Below are 14442 nucleotides of genomic sequence, written 5' to 3'. Positions count from 1 at the left end.
AAGTAAGCCCAACTAATTAGATTTTACAGTGTAGGAGTGTTTAAGTCTGCTTAAGCCAACCAGTTGACAGTTAAATCTATTTTTGCAACTTAAAGGGGTAATTCACCAAAACATTACGAGTCTTTGATCACTGATCATTTAATCTATAGGAGCATTCCACCTATTACCAATTACATTCACTTTTTCAGATACTTGAAGTAGCTGCTATGGCTTATTTGCTCAGGTCAAATATGGGTAGGGCTTGACAAAATATATTTAATTGTACATTCTTACAGTGTAAACCTTTGCATCTGACAGTCAAATGCAAGTTTATGTAAAAATGCCTATGGAAATTTACTGAATAATCAAGCCATGATGTTTATAATAGGTACAATGTGACCTAACTGGATATTGGATTGATAACATGTACATGTAGCAACCAAGACAAGTATCATGTAAGTTGAAAAAAGTCTCTTTCATGTAATTGTATCATGTACTTTTGTATGCATGTAGTTGAAATATGCTGAAGTGTTATTTTATCAAAAACAAATAACAATTGAATTAGACAGTAATCTTTAAAATGCATATTATAGTAATGTCAGTAATGTATAGTAATGTGAGAAGGATCCAAGCTAAAAGTGACTGAAAAACTGACATTTACCTGAAAAATATATAAATTAATTGATTTTGAAACAAATTCAAGATATAAATCAAACTGTATATTGATATGAATCAATACCTTGTCCATCACAATGTGATGTATTACAATTACACTTTGTACCTTTGTATTTTAACTGTGAAAATGAAAAATTCTGAGTGGAAATGCAAAAATTGTAATACAAACTATTTGAAGAATTAAATAAGTATATTTTAAGTTTCTTCTAAACACAATGATGAATTAATCATTTTTTAGGAATATTGCTGTATATCTTTTGGTTGTCTTTACAGCAAGATAAGTTTATTTATGTAGCACATTTCATACACAATGGTAATTCAAAGTGCTGTGCATATAAGGAATAAAAAAATCACAATAATAAAAACAAGTCCAAATTTTTATTTAAAATATATTAAAATAGTTAAGAATAAAAATGATTGTACATAAAATACAGTGCAATCAGTTAAGACATAGCACAGTGCTCATTCAGTAAATGCACAGCTAAACAGTTTTGAGTCTGGATTTAAACGTGACTAATATTTAAGCACATCTGATCTCATCTGGAAGCTGATTCCAGCATGACATTTAAAATATGACCCGAGGAAAATGCTGATTTAATATCTTATTTCAGAAAAGTTACATCAGAATATCACATGAAAAATCACATCAAAAATGCATAGTATGGAGAAGACAGAAGCTCAGTGTGTCTCAATGTAAAAAATGAGAAAAGCTTCTGGATTCAGTGCAGCAGGATGAAGGAGAGCAGAGAACAGCAGAGGAACAGGAAGCTCTGAGTGACGCTCTTAGCACCGTTACACAGGTTCCCCTCACAGCATGAGGCACTCTGAACATTTCTAATTGATCTTCCAGCCTCACAAAGAGATTTAGAAACACAGCCTTTTAGAACTGATGTCTGGCCTCCAGCAGTCTCTGATGAAAAGAAAGAAAACATAGGTTGAGTTTACTGGTGTATATGATATGTATTAAATGTCTAAACATAAGAGAGACTAAAAAAAAAACTTTAATTCTCTGTCTTCTTCCTTTAGCAGATTCTCACCTGTTGCTGTTAAGCAGCGGTCTTCAGTCCCTGAACAGCTCAATATGTTAGAGCAGCTGTGTCCATCACAATAGTAACATTTCTTTCCATTGGGGACATTAGAGGGATCTACAGGACGAAAACAAATTTTTTATTATCCTTTATTTTATTGTCTGTATAAAATATAATATCTAATGAAACAACACTCAGTTACAACTGATAAGCTGCACCCTACATTTGATTTAATTTGAATGTACTGTAAAAAAAAAAAAAAAAAGTTATTATTATTTTTTGAAGTTGAAACAACTCATTATTAATTATTATAATGTTAAATTTTAGTTTGTGATAACTAATCACAGCAATCTTTTTAATGCATGTCCTTTGGAAGTAAAATTAGTTTTACTTTAAAGATAGTTATATGCATACAGTATAGTCAGTAAAGTACAATACCTGGAGCATCTAAGAGGTTACACCGGTCTGTGTTACAGCACGCAACAGAACTCTTTACAATGCCGAGGTTCATGGATCCATCTGCACAGTCAGCAGCACAGTCTTTAATCTTCCCTTTATCACTGATGTCACCTAAAAACATGAATGATATAGGAAAAACTGTTCAAAGTGCTTAGTTTCATGGAAAATTGATTCATAACTTTGTCAGTATTTAAATTTATTTTATTTATTTCATTTCAAACTGTTTTTAGATACAAATTGTATTGTTAGCATTACAATCTGAGAGAAAACAAATGTTTGTTTGAGTTTTAAGTAAATTCCTCCAGGAAAATGAGTAGCAGTTCTGTGACAAGTTACATTTCAATCCATCATATTGGACTTACCAACTTGTGCCACTGTTGTTAAACTCATGCACTTGGAAAATCCAATGGGACATGTTTTTTCCACCTGATCCGCACAAGAACCCGTCAGACCCAAACACTCATAACAGCTGAGAGAGTGTCCTTTAGTAATAACAACACAGCATGGAGAGAGAGATACATATATTATCTGTATTTGTACTCAACATTACAAACATTATTTGTCTTTGTACTGTACCTGCAGTGAAAAAAATGAACAGAAGAAAAAGTGAGATTTGCAGATCCATCTTTGATCAGGAGGTGAATGAGATAACGTGCCTGTTTCAGTGGCCATTTTATAGCTTATCAGAAGGTGTGGGTCTTTATGAGCAAATAAAAGTTTAACAAATTTCCGGAAATTGAAGCTTACATAATTTAATTAAATTTGATAAAAGTTTAAAATTATTTCAATTCAAAAAATGGGATGTTTGATAATAGGAAGTACAGTCTAAAAGCCATCAAAAATCATTTACTGGTGAATGGCACAGTTCAAATGCAAAAAATTCCAGAGCAATTCTGCCATCATTTATTCATGTCATTTTAAAGAAAAAACGTCAGCTGGATTTAGCTGATTTTGCATCTGAACTCTTCATATATATATACATATATATCTGGTATACCTATATACCTACACTCTCAGTACAAATATGTACTTGTATGTACTAATATGTACCTTTTAAGTACCAATATGTACTTTCAAAGTACTAAAATGTAGCTTTAAGGTACTCTATACTGTTCAGGGGTAGGTAAGGTACAAAGATGTACCTTTTCACTTTTGTACCTTAGGGTACCGCCCCAGCAACACAACTGTACCTTTTTTTCTGAGAGTGCAATATACCTTTGTATGATCAATTCACTTTAACATACTGTATTGTTGTAAAACATGAAAGGTTTACAATAGGTGAAATTATATGACCTATACCCACACAGACTGGGTGGGACATGAAACGTGTTTAAACAGAACCATAGTTTCCTTTTCACTGAAATCTAGAATGATCAGACTTTCTAGCTTTAATGAAACAAAACCCAACAGATGGTGTTACTATCATTTTGATCACATGTACAGACACATGACTAAAAAGAAGTGTGAATGTAACCTTCATAAATGTTTATATAATAGCATAATTAAATAATTCCAAAATTTGCAGTTGTGAAAAGATCAAAAAGCATCCAGGGTAGACATGTCCATTTGTAACTTGAATCTTTCATCTTTCTGTTATTTTAGCAGTACAAAAACAGTCAGTTATGCTGCTTGATATTTCATACTGGTAATTGTATCATATTATTTACATTTCAATGTATTGTTGTAATCAAAAACACAATGTTTTGTAGGACAAATAGTTTACTGCACTTATTATGCACTTGTTACTCTAATAATTTACTTTAATTACCTATTAGTAATTGCCGATAGCAGATGTTAGCGGTTCTATGAGAAGTTACATTTTTATTGTTTGTTAGGATTACAGGGATGCTATAGCCTAGCTAAAATAAACTTCTCTTTATGCATGCATGTATGTATTTAAAGTTTTAACATAAAAATCAAGAAGTACCAGAAGATAATATAGCAAATAACAGATAATAGCAACATAGATTAAAGAACAAACAGTGGGCTAACATAAGCAAAGAAATAAAAACCTACCCACTTCTGAATGTAACAGGCCAGTGAAAGTACAGTCACGGGCATTTATAGCAAAAACGGACCATAAAAAAGCAGTATAACACTACTAAAAACAAATCGTGCTGCATTCAAGTCTTCTGAAGCCATACGATATCTTTATGGGAAGACAATAGTACATCATAAAGTTTTAATTGCTGAAAATGATCCTTGTCCCTTTATGGAATATTAAAACTTTTTGAATAAATTGTGACTGTAGTTGTGACCCTGGATATCAAAAAAAGTCTTTATGTCGTTCTCATAAATGTGGGGTGTAAATAAAATTTGTGACTGTTTACATTGAAAAATCACATCCCTGCCAAACAGTCTTACACTGTATGGGTCAAAAATTCATTGATTTTTTTTTTTTATGCCAAAAATCATTAGGAAATTAAGTAAAGATCATGTTCCATGAAAATATTTTGTAAATTTCCTACTGTAAATCTATGAAAACTTTGATTTTTGCATTGTTAAGAACTTAATTTGGACAACTTTAAAGGCAATTTTCTCAATATTTATAATTTTTCAGATATTCAAATAATAGATTCCAGATATTTAAATAATTGTATCTCGGCCAAATATTTTCCTATCATAAACAATATCAATGGAAATCTTATTTATTCATCTATCAGATGATGTATAAATCTCAGTTTTGAAAAAATGACACTTATGACTGGTTTTGTGGTCCAGGGTCATATATATGCAATAATGTCAAAATTATTACCCAATATGTAATTTATTCATGCAATAAAATTTCCAATGCCTTTTGGGTCTGCACATGCATGCCAAAAGTGAAAGCAATGGAGGACTCTGCTTGTTGAAAAATGACACTAAAGTACATTTTACATCAATAAAAATATTAAGGTATACTTACAGCAAATGTAATGTTGTGGTTATTTCTACCAGAGCAGTAAGTTAAAGAGATAAATTTTTCATTTTACTGAACCATGTGCAGGAAAAGGTCACAGGAGGACATTTTATTATAATTTATTATCATAATCATAAACACACTGGTTTGTAGTGCAAACCTGCACACTGTTATTGTTCTAGTTACATACAGTACAGTATAGTGGCTAAATAATCAGAAGTCTCGCAACATTTGCAGCTTCTTTCAATGTTAATTGTAAATGATAAATTAAATTCTTTATTAGTTTGTTCAAGAGCAGGAAGGCCTGAAAACGGCTTTGAGGTTGCTTTGTTGCTCAGTATGTTAGTAATATTAGTTTTGCTTTCAATCAAGAACCAAGATATGATGCTGTATTATCAGATTTTTTAACAGGGCAGTTTGGAGAGTTAATCTGGACAGAGCAATAAAGGGAGGGGTGTGTTTATATTAGTGCCATGTCGAATATCATCAGTGTATCTCAGAAATCGCTTACTGCACATTTAAACCTTACTAGACTTTGAAAAACCAAAGGAAATATAAGTAAATTTAAGAAAATAACTTTATTTTTTTTTTTTTTTTTTATTGCATTCTATTATAACATTTCATTTTATTTATACAGAAAATACATATTTAAATATGTATAATAAGGAAGGGGAAGAGAAAAAATAAAAGAAAATATATAGTCTTAATTGCAGATATTATTACTGCAAACTCATTATCTCATTATTATATATGCATTTTTTATTTTTAATAATTATTTTTCTGTTACAGTGTTTAGTAAAATACAGATTTTAAGTTCTTCAAATCATGATACCAAAAAAACATCAAAACAAGAACTTCACTTTATTCAGTGAAGTATAAATAGAAATGTATTGATATTAATTCCCTGCTGCAGCTGCAGTCACTGAAACAGGAAGTAAAAGAGCAGAGGAGACAACAGCAGGAGGAAGCTTCCCTTATACACGCCATCTGATCAAGACAGTAAGAAAATCACTGTTAATTAATGCTACTACTATAATAGTAGTATTTAAAATGACTCATTATTGATAAACTTCATCACAGTTTTTTAAAAACAGCAAAAACTGTCTGAGAGCACTTGACTAAGAGCACTCAAGAGAGCACTCAAGCTTTGCACACTATTCAGGACTACAGCTGAAATTTATATGTTCCTTTGAACAATGTGTTTTTAGTATTACTGTTCATATTATTTTCTCATTTTAAGTCACCGTGGAAAGATCAATAGCACATGATTATATAAAAAAAAACACCTGCTGCATTGCAGAGGTCAGTGTCACAGCAGTAGGTAGTTCTGTTCTCTCCACTTGGTAGCTTTAGGGTCCCAGGTACACATGTAGATGTACATTGTTTTATTGTTGTGCTCACCGACAAGGGACCTTCAAAAAAGACATAAATCTTTTTATATTAGGATAATGAAACATTTTCAACATTTGCAGTTAATGTGAAAAAAATCAAAAAGTATCTAGAGCAGGTGAGGTCATTTAAGACTGATCGCTTCTAGTTATTTTAGCTGTACAAAAACAGTCAGTTATGCTGCTTGATATTTCATATTGGTATTTCTTACCATATTATTTTAATGCATTGTCATACATTGTGTACACTGATTTGTAGCACAAATTGTTTACTGTTTACTGCACTCATTATGCACTTAGTTATTTACCTTTACTTATCAACTTACTTTTGTTGTTTCCGCACTAGTAAATAATAGCAGCATCTCCTTATCAGTCAAACATAAGCAAATTTCAATAAATCATATTGGACATACCAGCTTCCATCACTGTTGTTGAACTCATGCACTTGTTGAATCCACTATGACATGTTGTCACATTTGCATTTGAACAGGAACTTGTCAGACTTATACACTCATAACATCTGAGAGAGTGTCCTTTAGTAATAAAACACACACAGTGAGCGAGAGAGCGACATCTATTATCTGTATTTGTAGCCAATAACATTACAAACATTATTTGTCTTTACCTGCAGTGAAAAGAATGAACAGAAGAAAAACCGAGATTTGCAGATCCATTTTTGATCAGGAGGTGAATGAGATAACGTGTCTGTTTCAGTGCTCATTTATAGCTTATTGAAAGGGGAGGGTCTTTATAAGAAAATTAACAGAAGTTTAACATATTTCTGGAATAGGAAACATCAACTTACATTGTTAAAAAAAAAAGTAGTGGGGATTTTCTTCTTGGAAATTATCCATTAAAACAATTGAATTAGGTGCAAAAAATCAAAATACAGATGAAGCTAATACAGAAAAAATCAATACCTTAATATCAATACATTACATTGCAGCTCATTTGTATGGATTTTATTTTCACAGTGTATGTAATTTACTTAAAAGTTAATGATAAAGAAATGTTTAATAAGGAATTAAATGGAATGTATCAGTCTACCTAAACCATTTTAAAGGGACAGTTAAAAATGACAATTGTGCCATCATTTACTCATGTTATTTAAAACCTGTTTGGCGTTCTTTCTTTTGTGAAACACAAAATAAGATATTTTGAAAATGTCTCTGTTTGTTTATTTTTTTCTTTTTTTCTTTCTTTCTATCTCTTTCTTTCTTTATATTTTTAATATAAAAAAATAATCTATGCATTTTAAAATTTGATAATAGGAAAATAATCCAATTAAAGAAATATAAAATTTTTCTTTCTTTCTTTCTTTCTTTCTTTCTTTCTTTCTTTCTTTCTTTCTTTCTGCTAACAAAGCAAAGAAAAAAGGTACACAAGGTGCAGGATGGTCTGTGGTATATGTTGATGAAAATAAATTACTGGTTTTGTTTTAAACAAGCAAAAAAATATGGTTTTGATATACAGTATAATTGTAATATTACAGTACAGACTTAATGAAAATAATCTTTTTAGTAAACAGTGAAACAATTTTCTCTCAAATGTTTTCTCCTAAGTATTTTACATTAAGTATGATGTTTTTAGTGCAGTAAAATGATTTTCTTTTGTGATTATGTGATAATCAACTACATAAATCAGCAACGTTTTAAAAATGTGTGCAATCAACAATCAACCAACCCTTGGTCTCCTTGCATGTAATTTTGCATAGCGACAAACCAATGTTTAAGGAAATGTTGTGATGGGGTACAAACTGACCATTCATCTCAACACATAACCTGACAGATATCACAGGCACACCCAAACACATTTAGTAATGTGTTTGCATTGCAAAAGCTTCGACAAAACTTCCTAAACATAGAAGTTTTGTCGGACTGGAACGATGCTTTGCATTTCCTGTTTCTAGTGCCTCTGGTCAATACAAGGTATTTTCCGAGCTGATAATATAATGTGACTTTTTCCTGCTTATTTGTTTTTCCTATTCATTTAAAGTGACTGACACGACCACAGGCACACTCACACCCAAAAACATTTACAAGTCCGTATTTGCATTGTAAAATCTTCATAATTTGCACATTTAACACATTTAAGTAAATGTTACTGCTCTAATATCAAGCACAACTTGTTACTATCAAGTGAAACCTGTTATTAAATCTGTTGAACTTACAGTTTTTCTGAAATGCTGAAACACATTTTTTGAAACCATCACTTATTTTCTCAAAACCTTAAACACAAATCCAAATTTTCAAACTAAATTCACTGAACCCCCGACTCTACTGGTAAAATCAAACAATCGCTTCAAAACCTTTTCACCTGTACTCAAAATCATACAAAGCTTTCAAATCATACACACATTAGTCAATACTATATGCAAAAAAAAAGAGAATGTTTACTGTAATATATATATTTACAGTTTTGCACATTTGCTAAAACACTACACACCATACTCTAAACCAAATTCTCAATAGCCTAAACCAATTTGTTAAATAAATCATTCTTTCTGCAAAACCTTAAACAAGTTTAGGCAGTTTGGACACTGTTTGCAGATCTCATGCAGTCTTTTTGCAAAACTCTAAACACATTCTCACTCACTAAGACACAACTTGGTCTGTGATGAACTTGCAATGCAAAACCCTAAACATAAGAAAGCAAAAGTTAAGTACAACTGCAACACGGCTGTCATCGTTTACACACAATAATTAAAAATTCTTCACACTTGTTTCTAAATATTTATATTTACAAAATATAAGCCAGTTCAAAGTGCACAGAAGCCATGGGTGCATCTGCCAATCTTACAAAAGAGTGTATATATGATATATTGTACAGTACACAGTAATTATTTTGCAATTAAAAAAGATACATAAACATACACACACTCAAAAGAAATCACATCTATGTTTGTGTGTGTGTGTATTTTTCCTTTTTATTTTTTTTTTTGGTATATTCAACAAACTTAGGTGTGATTTCTTTTGAGTGTATGCATGTTTTTTGATTTTCTATAGAGAGATAGATAGATAGATAGATAGATAGATAGATAGATAGATAGATAGATAGATAGATAGATAGATAGATAGAGATGTGTATGATTTGAAAGCTTTGTGTGATTTTGAGTATAGGTAAAATGGTTTTGAAGCGATTGTTTGATTTTGCCAGAGGAGTCAGGGGTTCTGTGAATTTAGTTTCAACATTTGGATTTGTGTTTAAGGTTTTGAGAAAATGAGTGACGGTTTCAAAAAATGTGTTTTAGCATTTCAGAAAAACTGTAATACATTTTGACCTTGTGGGAACATGTGTGAGGTCCCCATGAGGAAACAGGCTTATAAATCATGCAAAATGAGTTTTTTGAGAAAGTAAAAGTATGCACAGTCTCCTGTGAGGGCTAGGTTTAGATGTAGGGCGATAGAAAATACGGTTTGTACAGTATAAAAACCATTACGCCTATGGAATGTCCCCATAAAACATGAAAACACAACGTGTGTGTGTGTGTGTGTGTGTGTGTGTGTTTATTTTAATTTTTTATTTTTTTGGTATATTCAACAAACTTAGGTGTGTGTGTTTTTTTTTTTTACTCTGTGTATGTTTATGTATCTTTTTTTATATTGCAAAATAATTACTATATACAGTAAACATTCATTGTTTGTAACTACATGCACTGTCTGGGCACTGTGTTCTCCATTTTTTGATGTAGTGTCTAATGAATGATCTGTAGTGCACTGTAGTATTGACTACTATGTGTATGATTTGAAAGCTTTTTTGGATTTTGAGTACAGGTGAAATGGTTTTGAAGCGGTTGTTTGAGTTTGCCAGAAGAATCAGGGGTTCTGTGAATTTAGGTTGAACATTTGGATTTGTGTTTAAAGTTTTGAGAAAATGAGTGATGGTTTCAAAAAATGTGTTTTAGCATTTCAGAAAAACTGTATATGACAGCTTTGAGTCCTTCATCCAGGATCTCTCCAGATCCTTTAGATTTCCAGCTCCATGTCAGTGCTTCTTCTCTGGAGTTCACCCCATTTTTTTTTTTTTTTCTAAAGGGTTGAGGTCAGAGGACAGCCATGACAAAAGCTTTATTTTGTGCTCAGTGACACTTTTTTATGTTGATTTTGGTGTTTGTTTTGGATTATCATCCTGATGGAAGATTCAACCACAGCCCATTATACAATTTCTAACAGAGGCAGTCAGGTTTAGATTTTTTATCTTTTGGTATTTAATCCATGATGTCATGCACCTGAACAAGACGTCCAGGGTCTCCATCAGAAAAAACAGCCCCGTGGGCATAGGGTACTTTTTTTTTTATCCTTGTTTGTACTAAACCCATCTGGTGGGTTTGCTACCGAAAAGCTGCCTTTTTTTTTGTTTCAACTGACCATAGAAGCCAGTGCCATTTGAAATTCCAGTCATGTCTGATAAATGAATATACTGTATTTTTCTTCCCGAAACCCTCCCGAACTATTCGTGGCTATATATATAGGCTTTCTGACCCCAAAACTCAACTAATCTCTGCAATTCTTCCTTGGTGAGTCTTTGGGCACTCAAACTCTCCTCCTCACCGTGCATTAGGAAATATAGACACATGTCCTTTTCCAGGCAGATTTGAAACATATTTAGTTGAGTGGAACCTCTATTGTCCTGATGATGGAAATGGGGATTTTTAATGCTTTAGGCACATTTCTTACTGCCACTTTCAATTTTTTGAAGCTCAGCGATCTTGTTTTGCACATCAGAACTATATACTTTTTTTTTTTTTTTTGGTTAAAAAAAAAGATATGTAGCACATGCATAAATGGCCTGTATATATTTATTGTATTGCACTGTAAGCTTACAAAACATCACATGTGTGCATTTATAATTCATCCATTTGTGGAAGTTCCTCATATATTTGTGGATCAGATTCATGCATGTGAGAGAAGCAGATTACACAGTGTCATGAGTGGTCTTCGAAAATATGGCAGCAATTTTATTCATGACAACATGTTTATACAACAGATATGCTGAAGAAAAAAATGCATTGAACTGTAGACTACAAATGTCTGATGTACAAAAATGAAAGTTTTTTTTCTGGTATAAAAAGCTCATCTGCTGCCACCAGCTGGTAAATTATGTCACATGCAGTTTTAAATTATTCAAACTACTGTTACAACATAATGCAAATCCAAAATGGGAAAAACAAGTTGAACATTTGCAAAAGTGCCTATCAGTGTAGCAGAATTGTCTGCTCAGACAGACCTTTACAATCTTGGGCAAATTAATCATAAAATGAGGTCTGAAAATCATATTGTTATTATTTTTCTTTTCTTCTAGATGTCACTCTCTTATTTACTTTGCGCAAAAAATAAACAAAAATGTTGATTAAGGCTTTCAATGCTCAACATGAGCAAATTCAAATAATATTTCTGAAACATGAGTGCCTTAATCGAGGAACGAAGTCAGTAAAATAGGTTAATGTTATTTTTTACCTCAGGGAAGTCATTCAGAGTCCAGCAAAACAATTTTGTGGTTAATTGATCTAGCTAAGAAGGTTCCTAAAAAAGAACTTTACAGGAATAGTACTTGATTTAAGTATGTTCAAGAGGAACTGTCATATGTTTGTAATCAAAACAAAGGTCATGGGAAAGTATTTTAGGCCAAAAACAGAATTATTGCACATGTCAACCCTGGTGAAAAAACCAGCATATGCTGGTAGGTATGTTTTGATGCTGGTTTATGCTGGTCCTTTGCTGGTTTTTGCTGTCAAGGACCAGCATTAAAACATACCTAACCAGCATCCCAGCATCAAAACATGCCTACCATATGCATATGCTGTTTTTTTCACCAGGGAAACATTATTTTTCCCCACGTTGGACCCCACAAAGACTAAACAGCTATGTCTGCTAAAACATAATCTACGTCCTCTGCATCAGTAAATCAGAGACAGTTCTCAAAGACATTTTTAATGTTCGTTTATATTATGTTTAGCTAGAGGAGAACTGACCCCAAACCAACACCAAAATGGTTCCTTAACTTAAGACAGATCGTATTTCATGGAGATTTCAAAGGAAATTATTTATTTCATTAATAAAATATTTATTCATCAATGCAGCAGAAATACTGGCCGAACAGCTGTCATAGAGCATTTGATGTGTTTTCAGTGGTTCTGAGAATACTATTATTACCAGTCTTCTCTGGTGTTCACTGTGTTATTTACTTCACACTAAGACTCAACGGAAAACCCGTTGGTTAAATCGTTTTGCGCTCAACATTAACAAATTCAAATAATAACTGTCATTTTAACAAATCACTGGGTTCAAACGGCTCAAGTGAACTGATCTTCTCCACAAAGCCAGAGCAAAAAATAAAATAAAAAAAAATCATGTTAGGACACAAAAGATATATAGTACATAGAAAATACAAGCTCTGTTTTAAGTACAGCATAGAATCTGAAGAGTTGCTGGATTCAGTGCAGCAGGACGAAGGAGAGCAGAAAACAACAGAGAAACCGGAAGCTCTGGGTGACGCTTTCAGCACTGTTAGCACTCTGAGGCCCTATGTTAGCATCGTTATTACACAGGTTCCCCTCACAACATGAGATAGTCTGAACATCTGTAACTGATGTCGTGGCATCACAAATGGATTTAGAGGCACAGCCTTTTACAACCAGTGACTGGTCTACGAAACTCCCTGATGAAAAGCAAGAAAACACAGGTTAGTCTAAGCTATACTGGTATATAAAATGTTTAAACAAATAAAGATAGAAATATAATGACTTCTAAACATCTAACATGATAAAGATAAAAAAAAAAAAAAAAGAATAATTACTTTAACCTAGATTCTCACCTGTTGCTGTAATGCAGTGGTCTTCTTTCCCTGAACAGCTCAATATGTTTGAGCAGCTCTTCCCATCACAATAGTAACATTTCTTTCCATTGGAGTCAGTTCTGGGATCTACAGAGAAAACAGGTATTCTTTTATTTTATTTTCTCTAAAAAAAATAAAATAAAAAATAACATCTAATAAAACAACACTTTGTTAGCTGCTCAGTTCAATCAGTTCACAACTGACAATTGATCATTCCTGATTGGATGCCCTTTGGAAGTGCAGTAAGTATTGACTTACTTAGATGATAGTAATTTGCATATGGTCAGTAAAGAGCAATACCTGGAGCATCTAGGGTGTTACATCGATCTGTGTTACAGCACACTGAAGACTTCTTTATAATACCGAGGTTCATTGACCCACTGGCGCAGACATCAGCACAGTCTTTAACCTTCACTTTAGCACTAAAGTTACCTAAAAATATGAATGATTCAAGAAAGACCAGTTCAACCGCACATTATTTTGATAAAATATTTATTTATAAACATGCCATTTTAATTTCAAGCTTAAAAAATGTAATAGAAAGCAAACAGCACACATTTATATAGAATATTTTGTGATTACATTTATAAATTCTGTTAGGAAATCAGCAGTTATATTTCCTGTGAAGCAGCACCAGCATCTTCATCAGTCAGTTATAACAGTGAATTTCAATCCATCGTATTTAACTTACCAACTTGTGTTACTGCTGTTGAACTTATGCACTTGGAAGATCCCCTGGGACATGATTTTACTTTTTTATCCGCACAAGAACCCTTCTGATCTGTACACTCATAACAGCTGAGAGAGTGTCCTTTAGTAATAAAAGAGAGCGATGGTAAGAAAAAGATGTCCATAATCTGTATTTGTACTCAGTAACATTACAAACTATTTGTCTTTGTACCTGCAGTGAAAATAATGAACAGAAGAAAAAGTGAGATTTGCAGATCCATCTTTGATCAGGTGGTGAATGAGATAACGTCTGTTTCAGCACTCATTTATAGCTTATCAAAGTAGGAGGGTCTTTCTGAGTAAATGACAGTTTAACGTGCTCTAAAATAATGTGTTTTTTTTTGTATTGTATATGTGATAATCCTGGATAGAAGTGCACAGTAAACATGAACTTAGACCAAACAATACTTTCAAAGTGGCCTGTTTTTTAATAATCGCCCTATGTCAGTTT

The 14442-nt window shown here is 32.4% G+C and overlaps 3 protein-coding genes across 3 annotated transcripts in view; all 3 read right to left on the bottom strand.

The window, feature by feature from the left end:
* LOC127159353 (urokinase plasminogen activator surface receptor-like) overlaps positions 1–2262 on the bottom strand; it is a 3555-nt gene extending 1293 nt beyond the window's left edge. The window contains exons 1-2 of the mRNA XM_051102208.1: positions 2121–2262; positions 1692–1799 (exon numbers count right to left, since the gene is read on the bottom strand). Of these exons, the coding sequence (XP_050958165.1) occupies positions 1692–1799; positions 2121–2262 (250 nt within the window). The remainder of the gene's footprint in view (positions 1–1691; positions 1800–2120) is intronic.
* A 3504-nt stretch (positions 2263–5766) lies between these two features.
* LOC127159346 (CD59 glycoprotein-like) lies at positions 5767–7107 on the bottom strand. Its single transcript, XM_051102201.1, has 4 exons — positions 7054–7107; positions 6842–6961; positions 6327–6452; positions 5767–6027 (listed from the first exon to the last, which is right to left on the bottom strand). Exons 1-4 carry the CDS (start codon positions 7100–7102, stop codon positions 5960–5962), a joined length of 363 nt encoding a protein of 120 aa, XP_050958158.1. The 5' UTR covers positions 7103–7107; the 3' UTR covers positions 5767–5959.
* Positions 7108–11208: 4101 nt separating this feature from the next.
* Positions 11209–14225, bottom strand: LOC127159345 (phospholipase A2 inhibitor gamma subunit B-like). The gene is made up of 5 exons (XM_051102200.1): positions 14164–14225; positions 13954–14073; positions 13563–13694; positions 13242–13349; positions 11209–13085 (listed from the first exon to the last, which is right to left on the bottom strand). The coding sequence occupies exons 1-5, from the start codon at positions 14210–14212 to the stop codon at positions 12862–12864; spliced, it is 633 nt and encodes a 210-aa protein (XP_050958157.1). The 5' UTR covers positions 14213–14225; the 3' UTR covers positions 11209–12861.
* Positions 14226–14442: the final 217 nt, after the last annotated feature.

The sequence above is a fragment of the Labeo rohita genome, unplaced genomic scaffold (assembly GCF_022985175.1).
Source record: "Labeo rohita strain BAU-BD-2019 unplaced genomic scaffold, IGBB_LRoh.1.0 scaffold_209, whole genome shotgun sequence".
Lineage (NCBI taxonomy): Eukaryota > Metazoa > Chordata > Actinopteri > Cypriniformes > Cyprinidae > Labeo > Labeo rohita.
This window is presented reverse-complemented; position numbering and strand designations above follow the sequence as displayed.